The 14,369-nt window shown below is 42.4% G+C and overlaps 3 protein-coding genes, 1 long non-coding RNA gene and 1 other non-coding gene across 5 annotated transcripts; 2 read left to right on the top strand and 3 right to left on the bottom strand.

The window, feature by feature from the left end:
* Positions 1-228: 228 nt before the first annotated feature.
* LOC112222681 (H-2 class II histocompatibility antigen, E-S beta chain-like) lies at positions 229-5,289 on the bottom strand. Its single transcript, XM_042318086.1, has 6 exons — positions 4,666-5,289; positions 4,290-4,426; positions 1,536-1,808; positions 1,128-1,409; positions 895-1,008; positions 229-803 (listed from the first exon to the last, which is right to left on the bottom strand). The coding sequence occupies exons 2-6, from the start codon at positions 4,351-4,353 to the stop codon at positions 748-750; spliced, it is 789 nt and encodes a 262-aa protein (XP_042174020.1). The 5' UTR covers positions 4,354-4,426; positions 4,666-5,289; the 3' UTR covers positions 229-747.
* A 115-nt stretch (positions 5,290-5,404) lies between these two features.
* On the bottom strand, positions 5,405-7,911 carry LOC112243905 (H-2 class II histocompatibility antigen, A-Q alpha chain). Its single transcript, XM_042318087.1, has 5 exons — positions 7,811-7,911; positions 7,103-7,273; positions 6,626-6,889; positions 6,223-6,504; positions 5,405-6,034 (listed from the first exon to the last, which is right to left on the bottom strand). The coding sequence occupies exons 2-5, from the start codon at positions 7,158-7,160 to the stop codon at positions 5,910-5,912; spliced, it is 729 nt and encodes a 242-aa protein (XP_042174021.1). The 5' UTR covers positions 7,161-7,273; positions 7,811-7,911; the 3' UTR covers positions 5,405-5,909.
* On the top strand, positions 7,816-8,757 carry LOC112222682. Its single transcript, XR_002949182.2, has 2 exons — positions 7,816-7,934; positions 8,021-8,757. It is a non-coding gene; the product is annotated as an uncharacterized LOC112222682 (long non-coding RNA).
* A 1,061-nt stretch (positions 8,758-9,818) lies between these two features.
* trnat-ugu lies at positions 9,819-9,891 on the top strand. The gene has a single exon. It is a non-coding gene; the product is annotated as a tRNA-Thr (tRNA).
* A 1,047-nt stretch (positions 9,892-10,938) lies between these two features.
* ino80c (INO80 complex subunit C) lies at positions 10,939-13,608 on the bottom strand. The gene is made up of 5 exons (XM_042318088.1): positions 13,278-13,608; positions 12,076-12,192; positions 11,855-11,966; positions 11,574-11,641; positions 10,939-11,430 (listed from the first exon to the last, which is right to left on the bottom strand). The coding sequence occupies exons 1-5, from the start codon at positions 13,494-13,496 to the stop codon at positions 11,299-11,301; spliced, it is 648 nt and encodes a 215-aa protein (XP_042174022.1). The 5' UTR covers positions 13,497-13,608; the 3' UTR covers positions 10,939-11,298.
* Positions 13,609-14,369: the final 761 nt, after the last annotated feature.

Raw genomic sequence — 14,369 nt, 5'->3', positions numbered from 1 at the left:
TATTTATGTTGGTAACTTGTTTATAATAACAATAAGGCACCTTGGAGGTTGTAGTATATGGCCAATATGTCACTGCTAAGGGCGGTATCCAGGCACTCAGCGTTGTGTCGTACTAAAGAACAGCCCGTTGGCATGGTATATTGGCCGTATACCACACCTCCTTGTACCTTATTGGTTAAATATAGCCTACCCCTTGCGAATCTATCAACAAATACCCAAACAAATGAAAACTGCAAAATAAAACTATTTTAATAAAAGACAAAGCCAAGTTAACAATAACATCAGTTGCCAATAGAAACAAGAATTAGAATCAAAACCTAAGGATGAACAATTCCATAAACCAATCTTGTTTGTCGCATCTGAAAATTCCTTACAAAATCATATCCTAGATCTAAAGTCTCAGACGCACAGGATGTGGACATAGATTTGATCAAGTTGGCCACTCGGTGGTAAACTCTTGATCTGAATGCCGGGATTCTGATCCCCATAGAAGGGCCTTGGGAGTTTCTGGCTGCAACCTCTCCTCCAATGCAAAAGGCCTGGGAGACTGAGAAGACATTGTGCTTGGAATGATTAAGTGGTAGTCTGTGTACCAGTCTTTTTAGCTGACCTTCCACTACTTGACCTCCTTGGCATATGTCACGGAAGAGGCAACAAGAAGTGGAATGTTAGCTTAAAAAGACTGGTACCCAGACTAATTAAGTGGGTTCAGATCACAACCTTCAGAAGGCTGACTGGTGTGAACCACTAGATGGTGCCATAACTTTCTGGCAGCGCCATGGTCGGCATCAACACTCGTCCTTCTGAAAGAGAACGAAAAAGATAAAGTTGCATTTCAAATTTGGACTTAAAGTATTTGGTTGTTTTGACATAGAATAGCCTGTGTCTCCTCACCATTACATTTCTTCCTGTAGTAGATCAGTCCAGCTGCTATAAAGACCACCCCCAACAGCAGCCCACAGGCCCCGATCACCATCTTATTCTTCTCAGGACCAGGCATGGAGGGGTCTGTAATCACACAAACAATTAAGACATACATCTTACAATAAATAGACTTATAAACCCTCCCTCCCAAGCACTCGTATCTAATTCAGACACTCCAAGTCCACACACACACTCACACTTACCCCAGTCATACAGTTTGGGCTCAGTGAGGCTGAAGTGCTCCACCATACAGGCGATTCTCTCTCCAGGTGTGGGTGTGTACTCCAGGTGCGAGTGGATCTGGTAGGTCCAATCCCCATTGACCAGCTCCTCTGTGGAAGTAACATTTGAGGTCACTTCCTGTCCGTCCCTCAGCCACGTCACTCTGATGGGTTTGGGGTAGAAGTCGTAGGCGCTGCACACGAGCATGGCCAGGTGTCTGGTACTGAACGGCTCCACTGACCTCAGCCTGATGTAGGGCTCAACTGGAGAGGGAAGAACATACTGGCTTCTTCAGGGCTCGCCTCATGCTGTTTTCATGATGTTCATCTATCTCATCTAGTATGTACTCCTCCTTATCACTACCATTGAGTATGTACTCATTCACTCACCTGCCTTATCTAGTAAGTACCCATACACCACAGGAACATTGCTGCTGCAGTATTTCTTCATTTCGTCTCTCCTCGCGGCCAGAAAAGCAGGGCCTTTGCAGGCCGTTTCAGTGAAGTTCTTCATCCATTGTGTGTAGACCGTACATTTCTCTGTTGTGCTGTTGTATTGTCCCAGTAACTTCTTGTTGCCGTAGACCTGCAGCAGAAACTCAATATCACGGGGCTCCTCGGAGCTGAACCGACACCTCATCTCAAAGTGTCCAAAATAGCCATCTGTCAAATAAACAGTCACAAACAAGATGAGATCTGGAGGTCTCGTTTCTCTTCTTTCATAATATCATCTGATCAACAGACCAGAGAAAACAAATACATTCTGTGGATTTCACTCTTTATGTATCTTTGTTTATAGAAATATAAGATGGAATAATTCTTTATCAAAATACAAACATGTTTAGTGCACGATTTCATCAGTGCACGATTACAAGAACGCAGAGGATGACACACTTTGGCCACTACTTAAATCAAGGGTGAAATTGTAGTGTAGATATTGGGGGGGCGAACAGCAGTCCAGGGGGTCCTCCCCTGCAATGTTTTTGGACATTTTAAAATGCATTTCCTGCGATTGTACACAGCTTGACATCACTTATTATGCCCCTCTTGAGGGTTATTTTGAGGGTTATTTTGAGGGGTATTTTGAAAACGCAGTATAAGTGGAAAGTTGAAGGTCCCTCCCCCCAAAATAAAAAAAAATGAATATAATTTTTAGGGAAAACAAACTTTGGGGGGGAAAAACAGCTAAGAGAAAATGTTGCAGCTTTATACTGCTATTCTACACATTTTGTCATGAATCAGAGAGCATTTTGAAGTTTGTAATGTGATTTCTTGCAATTCTACACATTTTGGACAGAGAAAAAAATGCTATTTTATAGCTCATCTCATGCTATTCTTCAGATTTTTCCCCTTCAGTTTTAAAGCAGGTTTCCTGCTACTCTACACATTTTGACATGAGGCTGAGAGAAAATGTTGCCATTTTAAAGTAACTGTCCAGTGAAAATCTCCCTTTTAAAAGTGAATATTCTGTTAACTCATTCTGTTGTTGGGGTACACCCACACCATTCTGTTGTTGGGGTACACCCACACCATTCTGTTGATAGGGTACACCCACACCATTCTGTTGTTGGGGTACACCCATACCATTCTGTTGATAGGGTACACCCACACCATTCTGTTGATGGGGTACACCCACACCATTCTGTTGATAGGGTACACCCACACCATTCTGTTGATAGGGTACACCCACACCATTCTGTTGATAGGGTACACCCACACCATTCTGTTGATGGGGTACACCCACACCATCCTGTTGATAGGGTACACCCACACCATTCTGTTGATAGGGTACACCCACACCATTCTGTTGTTGGGGTACACCCACACCATTCTGTTGATAGGGTACACCCACACCATTCTGTTGATGGGGTACACCCACACCATTCTGTTGATAGGGTACACCCACACCATTCTGTTGATAGGGTACACCCACACCATTCTGTTGATAGGGTACACCCACACCATTCTGTTGATAGGGTACACCCACACCATTCTGTTGATAGGGTACACCCACACCATTCTGTTGATAGGGTACACCCACACCATTCTGTTGATAGGGTACACCCACACCATTCCAAAACTGTATGGAAAACAATTTCACACTTTTGTAATTAATTATATATCATATTTCATAGAAATCTGGAAACACTGGACAGTTACTTTAAAAGTAAAATTTGGGCAAAACGCCCAGCAAAAACAACAGCTTTAAACTGTATAACTGATCAACCCACCATCATACCAGGTCATGTAATGTTAAAAAAAAAACTAAAATGGGTGAATAAGATATTTGGCTACATTTGGCCATTTCTTACCAATCTCTACAGCTTCCATCCAAAAACAAATCCTGTGAAATTATATCAATACATACTGGAGTTATTCCTAAAGAAAAGAATGTACTTTTCACTCCGTACATTTTCCCTGACACCCAAAATTATTCGTTACATTTTGAATGCTTAGCAGGACAGGAACATGGTCCAATTCACGCACTTGTCAAGAGAACACATGGTCATCTACTGCCTCTGATCTGGCAGACTCACTAAACACAAATGCGTCATTTGTAAATGATGTCTGAGTGTTGGAGTGCGCCCCTGGATATCTGCCATTTTAAAAACAAGAAAATGCTGCCGTCTGCTTTGCATAATATAAGGAATTTGAAATTATTTACACTTTTACTTTTGATATTTTAGAAATTTTATTTACTTTGATACTTAAGTATATTTAGAACCAAATACTTTTAGACGTTTACTGAAGTAGTATTTTACTAGGTGACTTTTACTTGAGTAACTTTCTATTAAAAAGGTATCTATATTTTTACTCATGTATCACAAGTGGGTGATTATTCCACCACTAGACTTCAATCCCTTCAGTCTCTCTGTACAGAGACCACAAACAACAGCATTAATGTTGACTATCTCACCACTAGACTTCAATCCCTTCAGTCTCTCTGTACAGAGACCACAAACAACAGCATTAATGTTGACTATCTCACCACTACAAGTGTCTATAATGGCAGTCATTTTGCAAAGCTCAAGATGATAACTGAGACTTTGGACTCACTTTGTGTATCTTGATCAATTCAAAGTCATTCTGTGGTTCCTGTCAAACCTGATCACATCTATAGGACAGGAGCAGATTTTTACTCACCTACTCCAGACAGAGAGGAGAAGAGAAGCAATAGGTGGATGGACGAGAGATTCAGCACAGACATGTTTACTTCTCAGAACGAGAACAGAGTTAGATACATCCTTCTGTGTCTCTATGTGGTTAATGTTGGCCTGTGTCTATAACGGAATGGAACAGAATGAGGAATCAGATTGGATGGACCAATGTCAGTCCAGTAGTGAAACAGCTCTAAAGTCTTTCAGGAAGTAATTTGTTATAATATTGCTATGCTCTCTCTCTCACTAAGCATATCACAAAGCACTGCAATTCATGACTGATGTGTAATTACATTACCAGCTAAAATATTGCAATCAGATTTACAAATTCTTTTGAAAAACTAGATTACTTCTCAAATTACTTTTAAATTCAGAATCGATGTCTGTGAAAAAATACATTGACACTTTGTTTTCTCAATTTCATTCAATTCAGCGTTGAAAAATTGTGCAAGTTGAAGTTTGTCCGTCTGAGCGAGTCTGACCACAAGTCAGAGACCACTATGACACACCAAATGTGTTGGATGGATCCTTTGTCTTTTTCTAACGCCTCTTTATTAAAGGGAAAGTAATGCAAAAGTAACTGAACGTAATCTGTTAGTTTGGGTAATTCAAAAGTTACGCTACGGATTACAATGACACTTAACTAGTAATGGATTACATTTAGAAAGTAACCTACCCGACCCTGTTTATGATTATTGATTTGACACCAGACAAAGTCCCATACCAATTATTGCATACAATAAAACTCTTATTCCTGTCACTGTGTGTAAATATTAACCAACCTACTACTTTACAGTCTTGTTTGGGTTTCTATGGTATTGGTCCTACAATAGCTCAGACATGCTCTCCCATTCTCACTCAGTTTCAGTACATTGTATAAAAACTTCATACTTCCTCCTGTTTACCACACAACTGATAGTTAGTAGTGAATGGTGAAATGACATTAAAGTTTGTGATCATGTAAGTATTGATGACGGAGGGGGGAATTACCCATTTGCAGTGTACAATGTAAAAGACGGGAACAATTAATGAATGTGATCCATTCATGTGTCTATTATTGTTAAACGTCTCAGGATGGGTGCATATTTATGATACCTTTGATTGTTTTCCCAAAAAATATTTAAGATTTTATTGACAGGAAAAAAATTAAACCGTTACAGAGTAGTTAATAATATTATTTGCACTGGCGTACCACACACTCCCTGCACCCCCCTCTCTCCAAAAGAAAAGGTGGGTACACCCTGGAGGTCAGCCCCCCACCCAGATAACATATGAACATGTCATAAGTGTTTAAAATGTTTAAAATGACAGGAAATTAGCTGATAAACTTCAACCTTTTCTCTCAGCCTCAGAGCAAAATGTGTAGAATAGCAGGAAATGTGCTTAAAAAAATGCATTCTCTCTCAGCCTCATGGCAAAATAGCATGAGATTAGTTATAAAACTGCATATTTTTCTTTGCCCAGTGGCAAAATGTGTAAAATTGTACGACGTTAGCAGTTTCCCCCCTCAACAAAAAATATGAAACTGCGGTACGCCACTAATTCTGTCACATTGTTTACCTACAACTGCAAAAGAGGATTTTTTAGATTTCATATATGTCACAATTCAGTTAAACTGTTGTCCTTTGACGTACAGGAATGTTCCGGTAGCCACTCCCAACAGTCCCAGAGTCAGGCCCACTCCACAGAATACAGCAGGACCAGCACTGGACCCACTCACCTCATGTATCTCTGGGGGACAAGAGGAGAGCGGTGCCATCAACACATTGAAGAAATACATATTTCAACTATTATATATTACAGTGGCAATAGTTTATGAGGAAACATTACCCTGAGTTTCAGATTTTCTTATATCTGATAGGCTTCCAGAGACCCAAGATAATTTAATAAATACCCTATTTAGAGAAACAGTTTCTCACCCCAGAACCTGGTTTTGGGGTCCTCCAAGGCTGTGTGCTCCACAGTGCAGGCATAGACATCCCCCTCCTGTGGAGTGAAACTCAGGCTGGAGAACTGGTGGAACGTTCCATCTTTATTAGGATAGTACCGACTGAGAGACACTCCCTCAGTCACCTCCAGGCCATTCTTGGTCCAGTTGACATTGACAGGCGGGGGGTAGAAATGATTGGCAAAGCAGATAAGGGTGTTCTCCACCCCCAGCACCTCCTCAGCCCTGGGGTAGATGGTGCTCTCAGGGGCATCTGGGGGGTGGGGGGGGGGGAATACAACCACTAGCTTTAAAATCAATCTCTCACTGTAATACAGAAATGTCACTTTTCATCTTCATTTTAATTATAGTCATAAAGTTGATTTGCTCTTTACCTTTTACCTCAGGTGGAAACTTTTCTTCTAATATCCAAAGAGCCAAGGCATCCTGACACAATCGTCTGCCTTTAACGGCATTCTTGTAGAAGTTACGAACAGTGGAGCTTGGGAATGGCCCCAGGAACTCAGGCAATGTCCAAACTTCCTGTCCACTCTGGAAGTCAGCATATACCACTTCCTCCCCATCCACCTGAAGCTCTGCCTCCGCCTCCACCTTTGTCTTCTCAAGACAGCCCTGCACATAGACGGTCTCATGAGGAACTGGAAACCCAAACAGATAACATACAAGTTCAGTTGAGTGATAAATACACCAAATCATTAACATCAGCTTCAATCTTTACAAAGTGATTGAACCAAATACTGGTTCAAAGTCGATTTTAAACCGTTATCACACTTCATATACCCAGCACCTTGAATAAATTAATATAACCCTGGCCCTAATTCAATTGGCATTCAAATCAATAGAATACTTACTTTCTGCCGAAGTGCAGACGACCGCAGTAAGAACGACAATAGCCACAGAGAGGTTCATCTCTCAGTTCGTGAGCGTGTGGGAGAACTCTGCCGAGAACAAGGCACTGACAACTCCAGTGCTGGTCCTTCCTCTCGTTTACAGATACTACTGCTGAACATGCATTACCTAGACTAGAACCAATCAGAACATTTATTTCACTCTCACTCTGTATCCAGGAGGAAACAGTTTACAGACCAGATGCCTCATTTATAAAACTGGGCGGGGGATTCACGTCAAAAGGTGGCGTACGGGCAAAACACAGAAAGTGCTTACATACAAACATATTCAGATTTTTAACAGTGCGTATGCACGTCCCACGCCGGTTTTCCGTTAGAAATCACAATCAACTCGAAATTTGGCGCAAGTGAGCGAGCGTCTTGTCCCACCCTTTTAACGGCCATAGTTGCCTATAAATAGTCAATGAAACGCCACTGATTGATATTCCTCCATAATGACTGCATGACAACAAATCCCGACAGAAAGGCAATAAAAAGAAACATTTCACCCAGTGTGAAATGGAAGTTCTTGTAGGGGAGGATGAAGAAAGAAAATATATGCTTTGGTGGACATAGTGGGGCTTTACATGTGGCGGACGCTGTGAATGCTGCTGGCTCAGAAATGAAAAGGTGGTCCGACAAAAGTGCAGGTCAAAAGGTGCATCGCCTTACAGTGTTCTGCCACGGCGGAGAAAAGGACACCGGAGCTCAACCCCCTTGCCGGTATTATAGGGGAATCCCTCCTGAGTAGTGACGCAGGGGGACACGGACATGCAAGACGCACCGGATGATCCAGGTACGTAAATAGTATTCACACGTTTGAAAAGAATAAAGCAGATGCATTCAAGTTGTTTAAACATTTACACATTCTATTGTTTTTAGTCTGCGTGTTCCAGCGGGTTCGGTGGCGCTGCGGAGCGGGAACTGAGTGTTCCAGTGGGGTCGGTGGCGGAGCAGGAGCTGAGTGCCCCCAGCCCCGGCGTCTCCACTGCACCTTGTGCGTCAACCCTCCAGCGGCCGTGTCCTCACAGATGCAGTCCTGCAAACGCAAAGAGACACCAACGCTATTAACGAGGTTGCCAAGGAGTTTAAGTGCAGCCACGGCTTTGTTTCTGCTGGTGCTTCTCTGTAAAGATGGGCCCACTACAACACAGATCCAAGAGAACCAGCTCATAAGCCACTCCTTATCATTGGCCAGTAGATCTTGCTGGTCTCTGATAAGTCGCTCTCGCCAAGTCTTCCAACAGTGCCACAGCAGCCATTGTGGGTCATTACGCATTGTAATTGCATGCGTTTTAATACCCATCCATTTGATTGTCAAAGCTACCCAATTGCGTAACACCTTCAGGTGTGGTAATTACCCTGATTGTAACTGACAGTTCTGCGCAACGAACATGTGATAACAATATTAAACTGTGCACTCGTATCTGCCCGACTGAGGCATCGTAAACGGCTTCAGTTTAAACAGAATTTGGACTGTTCACATTAGTATTTATGAAAATACATTTCATAACATGCATGTATTGTTTAATAATTACAGATCCAATTAAATGATTCCCGATTAAACTGGACAACATCAGGGGTTCTTTGTATTTATCCTAAATTGTGTCTTCCGTGTGTGTGAACTCCAGGTAACTCATACCATGAGGTAATATTTCGATTTTATTTCACACATTGGTATTAATTTCAAAGCGTTTCTTGAGTTTCCATCCTTCTGCCATCGGAGTCGTAGTTTCTCATTTCTCGAGTTCGTGTGTGTACATGTGGGTCAAAGTGTCCATGGAGGACGCACATTCTCCCGTCAAGTTTTTTATTTTATTTTTTTATAAATTAAAGTGACGTACGCCTTCTGTGCGTAGCAACGTTTATAGAGGACTCTGGCACTATATTTAAGCAATAAGGCACAAAGGGGTGTAGCATATGGCCAATATACCACGGCAAGAGCTGTTCTTATGCGCAAAGAGGAGTGCCTGGATACAGCCCTTAGCCGTGGGATATTGGCCATATCACAACCACCAAGGTGACTTATTGCTATTATAAACTGGTTACCAACGTAACTCGAGCAGTAAAAATACATGTTATCATACCAGTGGTATATAGTCTGATATACCACGGCTGTCAGCCAATCAGCATTCAGGACTTGAACCACAGTTTATAATCTTGTTTTAAACACTTTATACCACCAGGAGGCACTGTCACATCACCTACTGTATTTCTCTATTTTAGAAGGCAGGATAAATTCAGTCTTCTTTTAGCTTTTGAATAAACCCTTTGAAATCTTGTTTGTTTTTCCTGGCCCAGTCAAGAATTTCATAATCAAAGCTGTCTGAATGGTCAAACACAGTTCACGGTTCAAACTAGACTGAACGATAACAAAGACACAAGCAGAGATCCAGCATAATCTTGTGTCTCTCTGGGTAGCTCGGTGTAATCTTTCTGCCCAACTGTCATTGATAAGCCTAAACCTTGTCTTGGGTCTTAGTATATCTCAATGTGGTACTCACTTGATATAATTTACAATGGCGGTTCGGAAGGCTTTGTGGGATCATACCGGCAGCTATCGTTACTTGTATTTATATAAGGAGTCTGACATATTACTGAGGTGTGGCATCTGCATTGTAGCCAGACAGTAGGGGTGTGGTAATTAAATAGCATATTCTCTGCATTGCTATACAAGTAAGGCTCCATAGCTCAGTGGTTAGAGCACTGGTCTTGTAAACCAGGGGTCGTGAGTTCAATTCTCACTGGGGCCTGACATATTTTGGCCCAGCTGATTTGTGACCCTGAGACCAGTAGCACCTGTTGTCACACAGCAGCAGCCATTGTACTGTTGCTCTCTACAGTTACCCAGCAACTCAAACTAACCCAGCCCTGGAAAACACATTAGGAAGTCTCTTCTCTACTTCATCTCCCAGTTTTGCTCCCAAGCAAAAAGATAACAGCGTCCAAAAGAGAAAGTCATCGTTTAAAGCTGTCAAATCTCATTACAGCAGGTGATTACAGAATGTGGCACAACTAGTTTGTTCAGTAAGGATGATAAGTATTTTGTTTTTTAACTACATTAAAAAACAGGTAACAATATGTTGAGTGTTATCTTACAGAGGGCAGATAAAACAAGTAGCAACACTATCATCATACAGCAACATAACAAACACATATGATTTCAGACAGATCAAGGAGCAATCATCATAGGAAGGTCAAGTTATTCACTCTATTGTTTTTCCTGTAGACAGCCAACTCAGATGTGTAGACAGTAGCTAACTCAAAAGGTCTGTGTAGACAGTAGCCAACTCAAAAGGTCTGTGTAGACAGTAGCCAACTCAGATGTGTAGACAGTAGCTAACTCAAAAGGTCTGTGTAGACAGTAGCCAACTCAAAAGGTCTGTGTAGACAGTAGCCAACTCAGATGTGTAGACAGTAGCTAACTCAAAAGGTCTGTGTAGACAGTAGCCAACTCAAAAGGTCTGTAGACAGTAGCTAGCTCAAAATGTCTATGTAGACAGTAGCTAGCTCAAAATGTCTGTGTAGACAGTCTGTGTAGCCAACTCAAAAGATCTGTGTAGACAGTAGCCAACTCAAAAGGTCTGTGTAGACAGTAGCCAACTCAAAAGGTCTGTGTAGACAGTAGCCAACTCAAAAGGTCTGTGTAGACAGTAGCCAACTCAAAAGGTCTGTGTAGACAGTAGCCAACTCAAAACAGTAGTCAAAGGTCTGTGTAGACAGTAGCCAACTCAAAAGGTCCTGTGTAGACAGTAGCTCAAAAGGTCTGTGTAGACAGTAGCCAACTCAAAAGGTCTGTGTAGACAGTAGCTAACTCAAAAGGTCTGTGTAGACAGTAGCCAACTCAAAAGGTCTGTAGACAGTAGCTAGCTCAAAATGTCTATGTAGACAGTAGCTAGCTCAAAATGTCTGTGTAGACATCCCCATCATGACGTCAGCCAGATTGGGAGTGATAGTCTCTCGACACTAGAGGCGCTTCCCTTGTTGTCGAAAGGGGGCCAAAGGTATCCATTGGATCCCTCTCTCTGTAACAGTCCCTGTTGGTCCCTCTCCCTGAGAGTCTCAGACACCTCCTAGACATTGTTCCCCATAATGGTCAATGTCCCTCCCAGGCCATGACAGACACACGCTGAACTCCCATCTCCCAGCAGGCCTTGAGGTCAGGGTACAATGCAGGTGGCCTTGCGGAGCGCCAGGTAACCGGTGACGGCGTCAGTGGGGAGCAGGCGCAGGAAGGAGAACTCCTCAGATGACGTGAACCTCAGCTTGGTCTGGGGGTCAGTGTAGTTCGCCTGACACATGGACACATAGCATAATGCAGAGTGAGTGTGTGTGTGTGTGTGTGTGTGTAGTTCACCTGACACATACAAAATGACAACAGCTCACAGAGAGTCCATAAACATGTGTGAAGACTGTGTGTGTGTCAGTTACTCACGGGGAGTCCAGAGATGTCTGAGTATTTCTTGGCTGGCTTCAGGGAGGGAGGGGCATCGATGCTGTAGTCTGAACACAGCAGGCTCAAAGGTCAAATTCAGGCAATCAGAGAAGGCTCAGAAAGAATCAGGTCATGTGTAATATTGCACAGAGAAGTAGCTTATAGTTACACAGCCGTCTGTTAAAATCCCCAAAATGGGTATTCATTTTCACTGTAAACATCTATCAAAGCAGAAACATTGACCCAGAACATCTTTCATACACAAAGTCAGACACACTCACAATTGGGGTCATTGATCTTCCAGGGTAGAGTCCGTTCCACTGCCAGAATCTGTTTCAGGTTTTTCCAGGTCCGGTTCTTTTTTCCTGCTGCAGCTCCCCCTATCCCTGAATGCTGTAAAAAGGGGGGAGAGAGGAGTGAGGCGAAGACAAGTGAGGGAAAGACAAAAATGCTCTATCAACCAGTTATCATTTCACAAGTGTTCCCCCCCCAGTCTGCTCACCACAAATATTGGGTCTTTGAAGGGCAGGGGTTTGGCTGCTGGTTCCGTTGTGGCTGGACCTACAGCGTCAGACACGCCCACCGCCTTCCCCTCAGACACCGCCTCCACTGCAGTCACCTACAGGGTCAGTTTAGCAGAATGCAACATTGTGGAATGTTTAGATAGAAATATGCCAGTGTAACGGATGTGAAATGGCTAGCTAGTTAGCGGTGGTGCACGCTAATAGCGTTTCAATCGGTGACGTCACTTGCTCTGAGACCTTGAAGTAGTGGTTCCCCTTGCTCTGCAAGGGCCGCGGCTTTTGTGGAGGGATGGGTAACGATGCTTCGTGGGTGTCAGTTGTTGATGTGTGCAGAGGGTCCCTGGTTTGAGCCCGGGTATGGGCGAGGGGACGGACTAAAGTTATACTGTTACACTATGTTTATACAACATGCCTCTCTGACATGTAAAATAAGTGATCATGTAGGCTCTATTCATGGCATTTCTATCTGCAACGTTGTTTGGCAACTGAACTTGGCCCAGGGGACAGCTCAGCTGTTACATAACTAGCTAGATCAACCAGTTTGGACAAAGTGCAGCCAGCATTACAACCATTATGTAATCTCCCTACTTTTCAAGTTTTTGAGTGATCTTTGGTGTTTAGAAAAACAAAAAAGAGATTAGAGTTTTTGACTGCAGAACGTAGATCATAGTTTTCACTGGGACTGATCTGGAGATGATGAATACGAGGTTAAAAAGTGGTGAAGTGAGGCTTTAACCGGGCACCCTAGTCATGGACTGTTCTCTCTACTACTTCAAGCCTAGGTCCAAAAGGCTTCTAAACAGCTTCTACCCCCCAATCCATAAGACTCCTGAACAGCTAATCAAAGGGCTACCTAGACCCCTCTTTTACACTGCTGATACTCTGTTTATTACCTATACATAGTCACTTTAACTCTACCTACATGTACATATTACCCCCGCACATTGACTCTGTACCGGTACTTGATATTTATTTATTATATTGATATTGTTATTTTACTTCTGCGGTTTAATTATTTGTTACTTTTATTTATTTTATTTTTTTACTTAACTTCTTAAAGCATTGTTGGTTAAGGGTTGTTACTGTATCATCGAAATCAGATCAACATTTTAATTGGTCTGTCTATTCCTCTGCGTATGTAGTAGCTAGCTAACTAACTAACTAGCTTCGGGGAAACTACCTGTGCTTGTGTCGGGTTTGCGATGGGCTGAAATTTCTTCTTCTTGCTGTTGTTCCCACTGGCCAGTACAGCAGGAGAGATGGCGGTGTTAGCAGGTCTCTTCTTACCGCGGAGCCCGGCCAGGCTAGAAGCCAACACCAACGTCTGTGTTTTACCAGCTGGCGAAGCCGTTACCCTGACCGCCCCTTCTACACCCGGGCTATGGTTCGGAGAAGCCATTTCTCTGTAAATGATTTACGCAAAAAAACGGTTAAAATGTTCATAAACACATGTTCTATTGTCATTGAAAATATTTTTCTCGTAATCACTTCCGGGTCAAAACTAGTTCTAACCGCCTTCTTCTTTAAGGTTTTATGGCAGACTACAACCTACTAGTGTTTTTTGCCGCCACCTACTGTTTGGCTTTTTGTCAGCCTACTATTCTGCATTATTAATTCAATGCGCTGTGAAGAATTTCCCTACCAACTAACCCAACAACCTCACCACCACCACAGGACCCATTTCCCCCCAGCCAGCTTGTCTCTGTCTTATATTATTGTGTGGCCTACGCAGCATTCATTATATCCAACAAAAACAGCTCCATATCTACACTATAGGTAAATAACTTAGCAATATTTAATTAAGTTTTGCCAGCAAGATTGATCTATTAGAATATTCAGGAAGATGGTCAAGCAAGACTGATAGAGGGATAGGTGAACATACATTATACCAGGGCAGGTAGGCTACAGGTAGAGATGCAGGCAGAGGATGACGATGTAGGTCTACAGCAAGAGGTTTAAAAAGTTTGCCCAACTAGGTAATCAATAATGATCAATTATTTCCATTATCATTCTGTCACTGCATGACAATGCACATTTGTTACAGCAAACAATCATTTGTTATTGTCTTTGAAGCCAAAAACAAGACATGCATTTGTGGGAAATGCTCTAAATAGCAAGTTGTTCAGGTATTTTCATACCAATAGGCTTACATGTAACCAAAATTGCACTAGCTTACTGGGTGAATAAATGAAAATAACAATTAGGCATACAGCTATCACAACAGATATTTTTAAATAGCAACAAAACAGCTTTTGGTTTCGAATGGTCACCA

The sequence above is a fragment of the Oncorhynchus tshawytscha genome, unplaced genomic scaffold, assembly GCF_018296145.1.
Source record: "Oncorhynchus tshawytscha isolate Ot180627B unplaced genomic scaffold, Otsh_v2.0 Un_scaffold_3409_pilon_pilon, whole genome shotgun sequence".
NCBI lineage: Eukaryota > Metazoa > Chordata > Actinopteri > Salmoniformes > Salmonidae > Oncorhynchus > Oncorhynchus tshawytscha.
The sequence above is the reverse complement of the archived record's forward strand: the minus strand, read 5'-3'. Positions and strand labels throughout refer to the sequence as shown.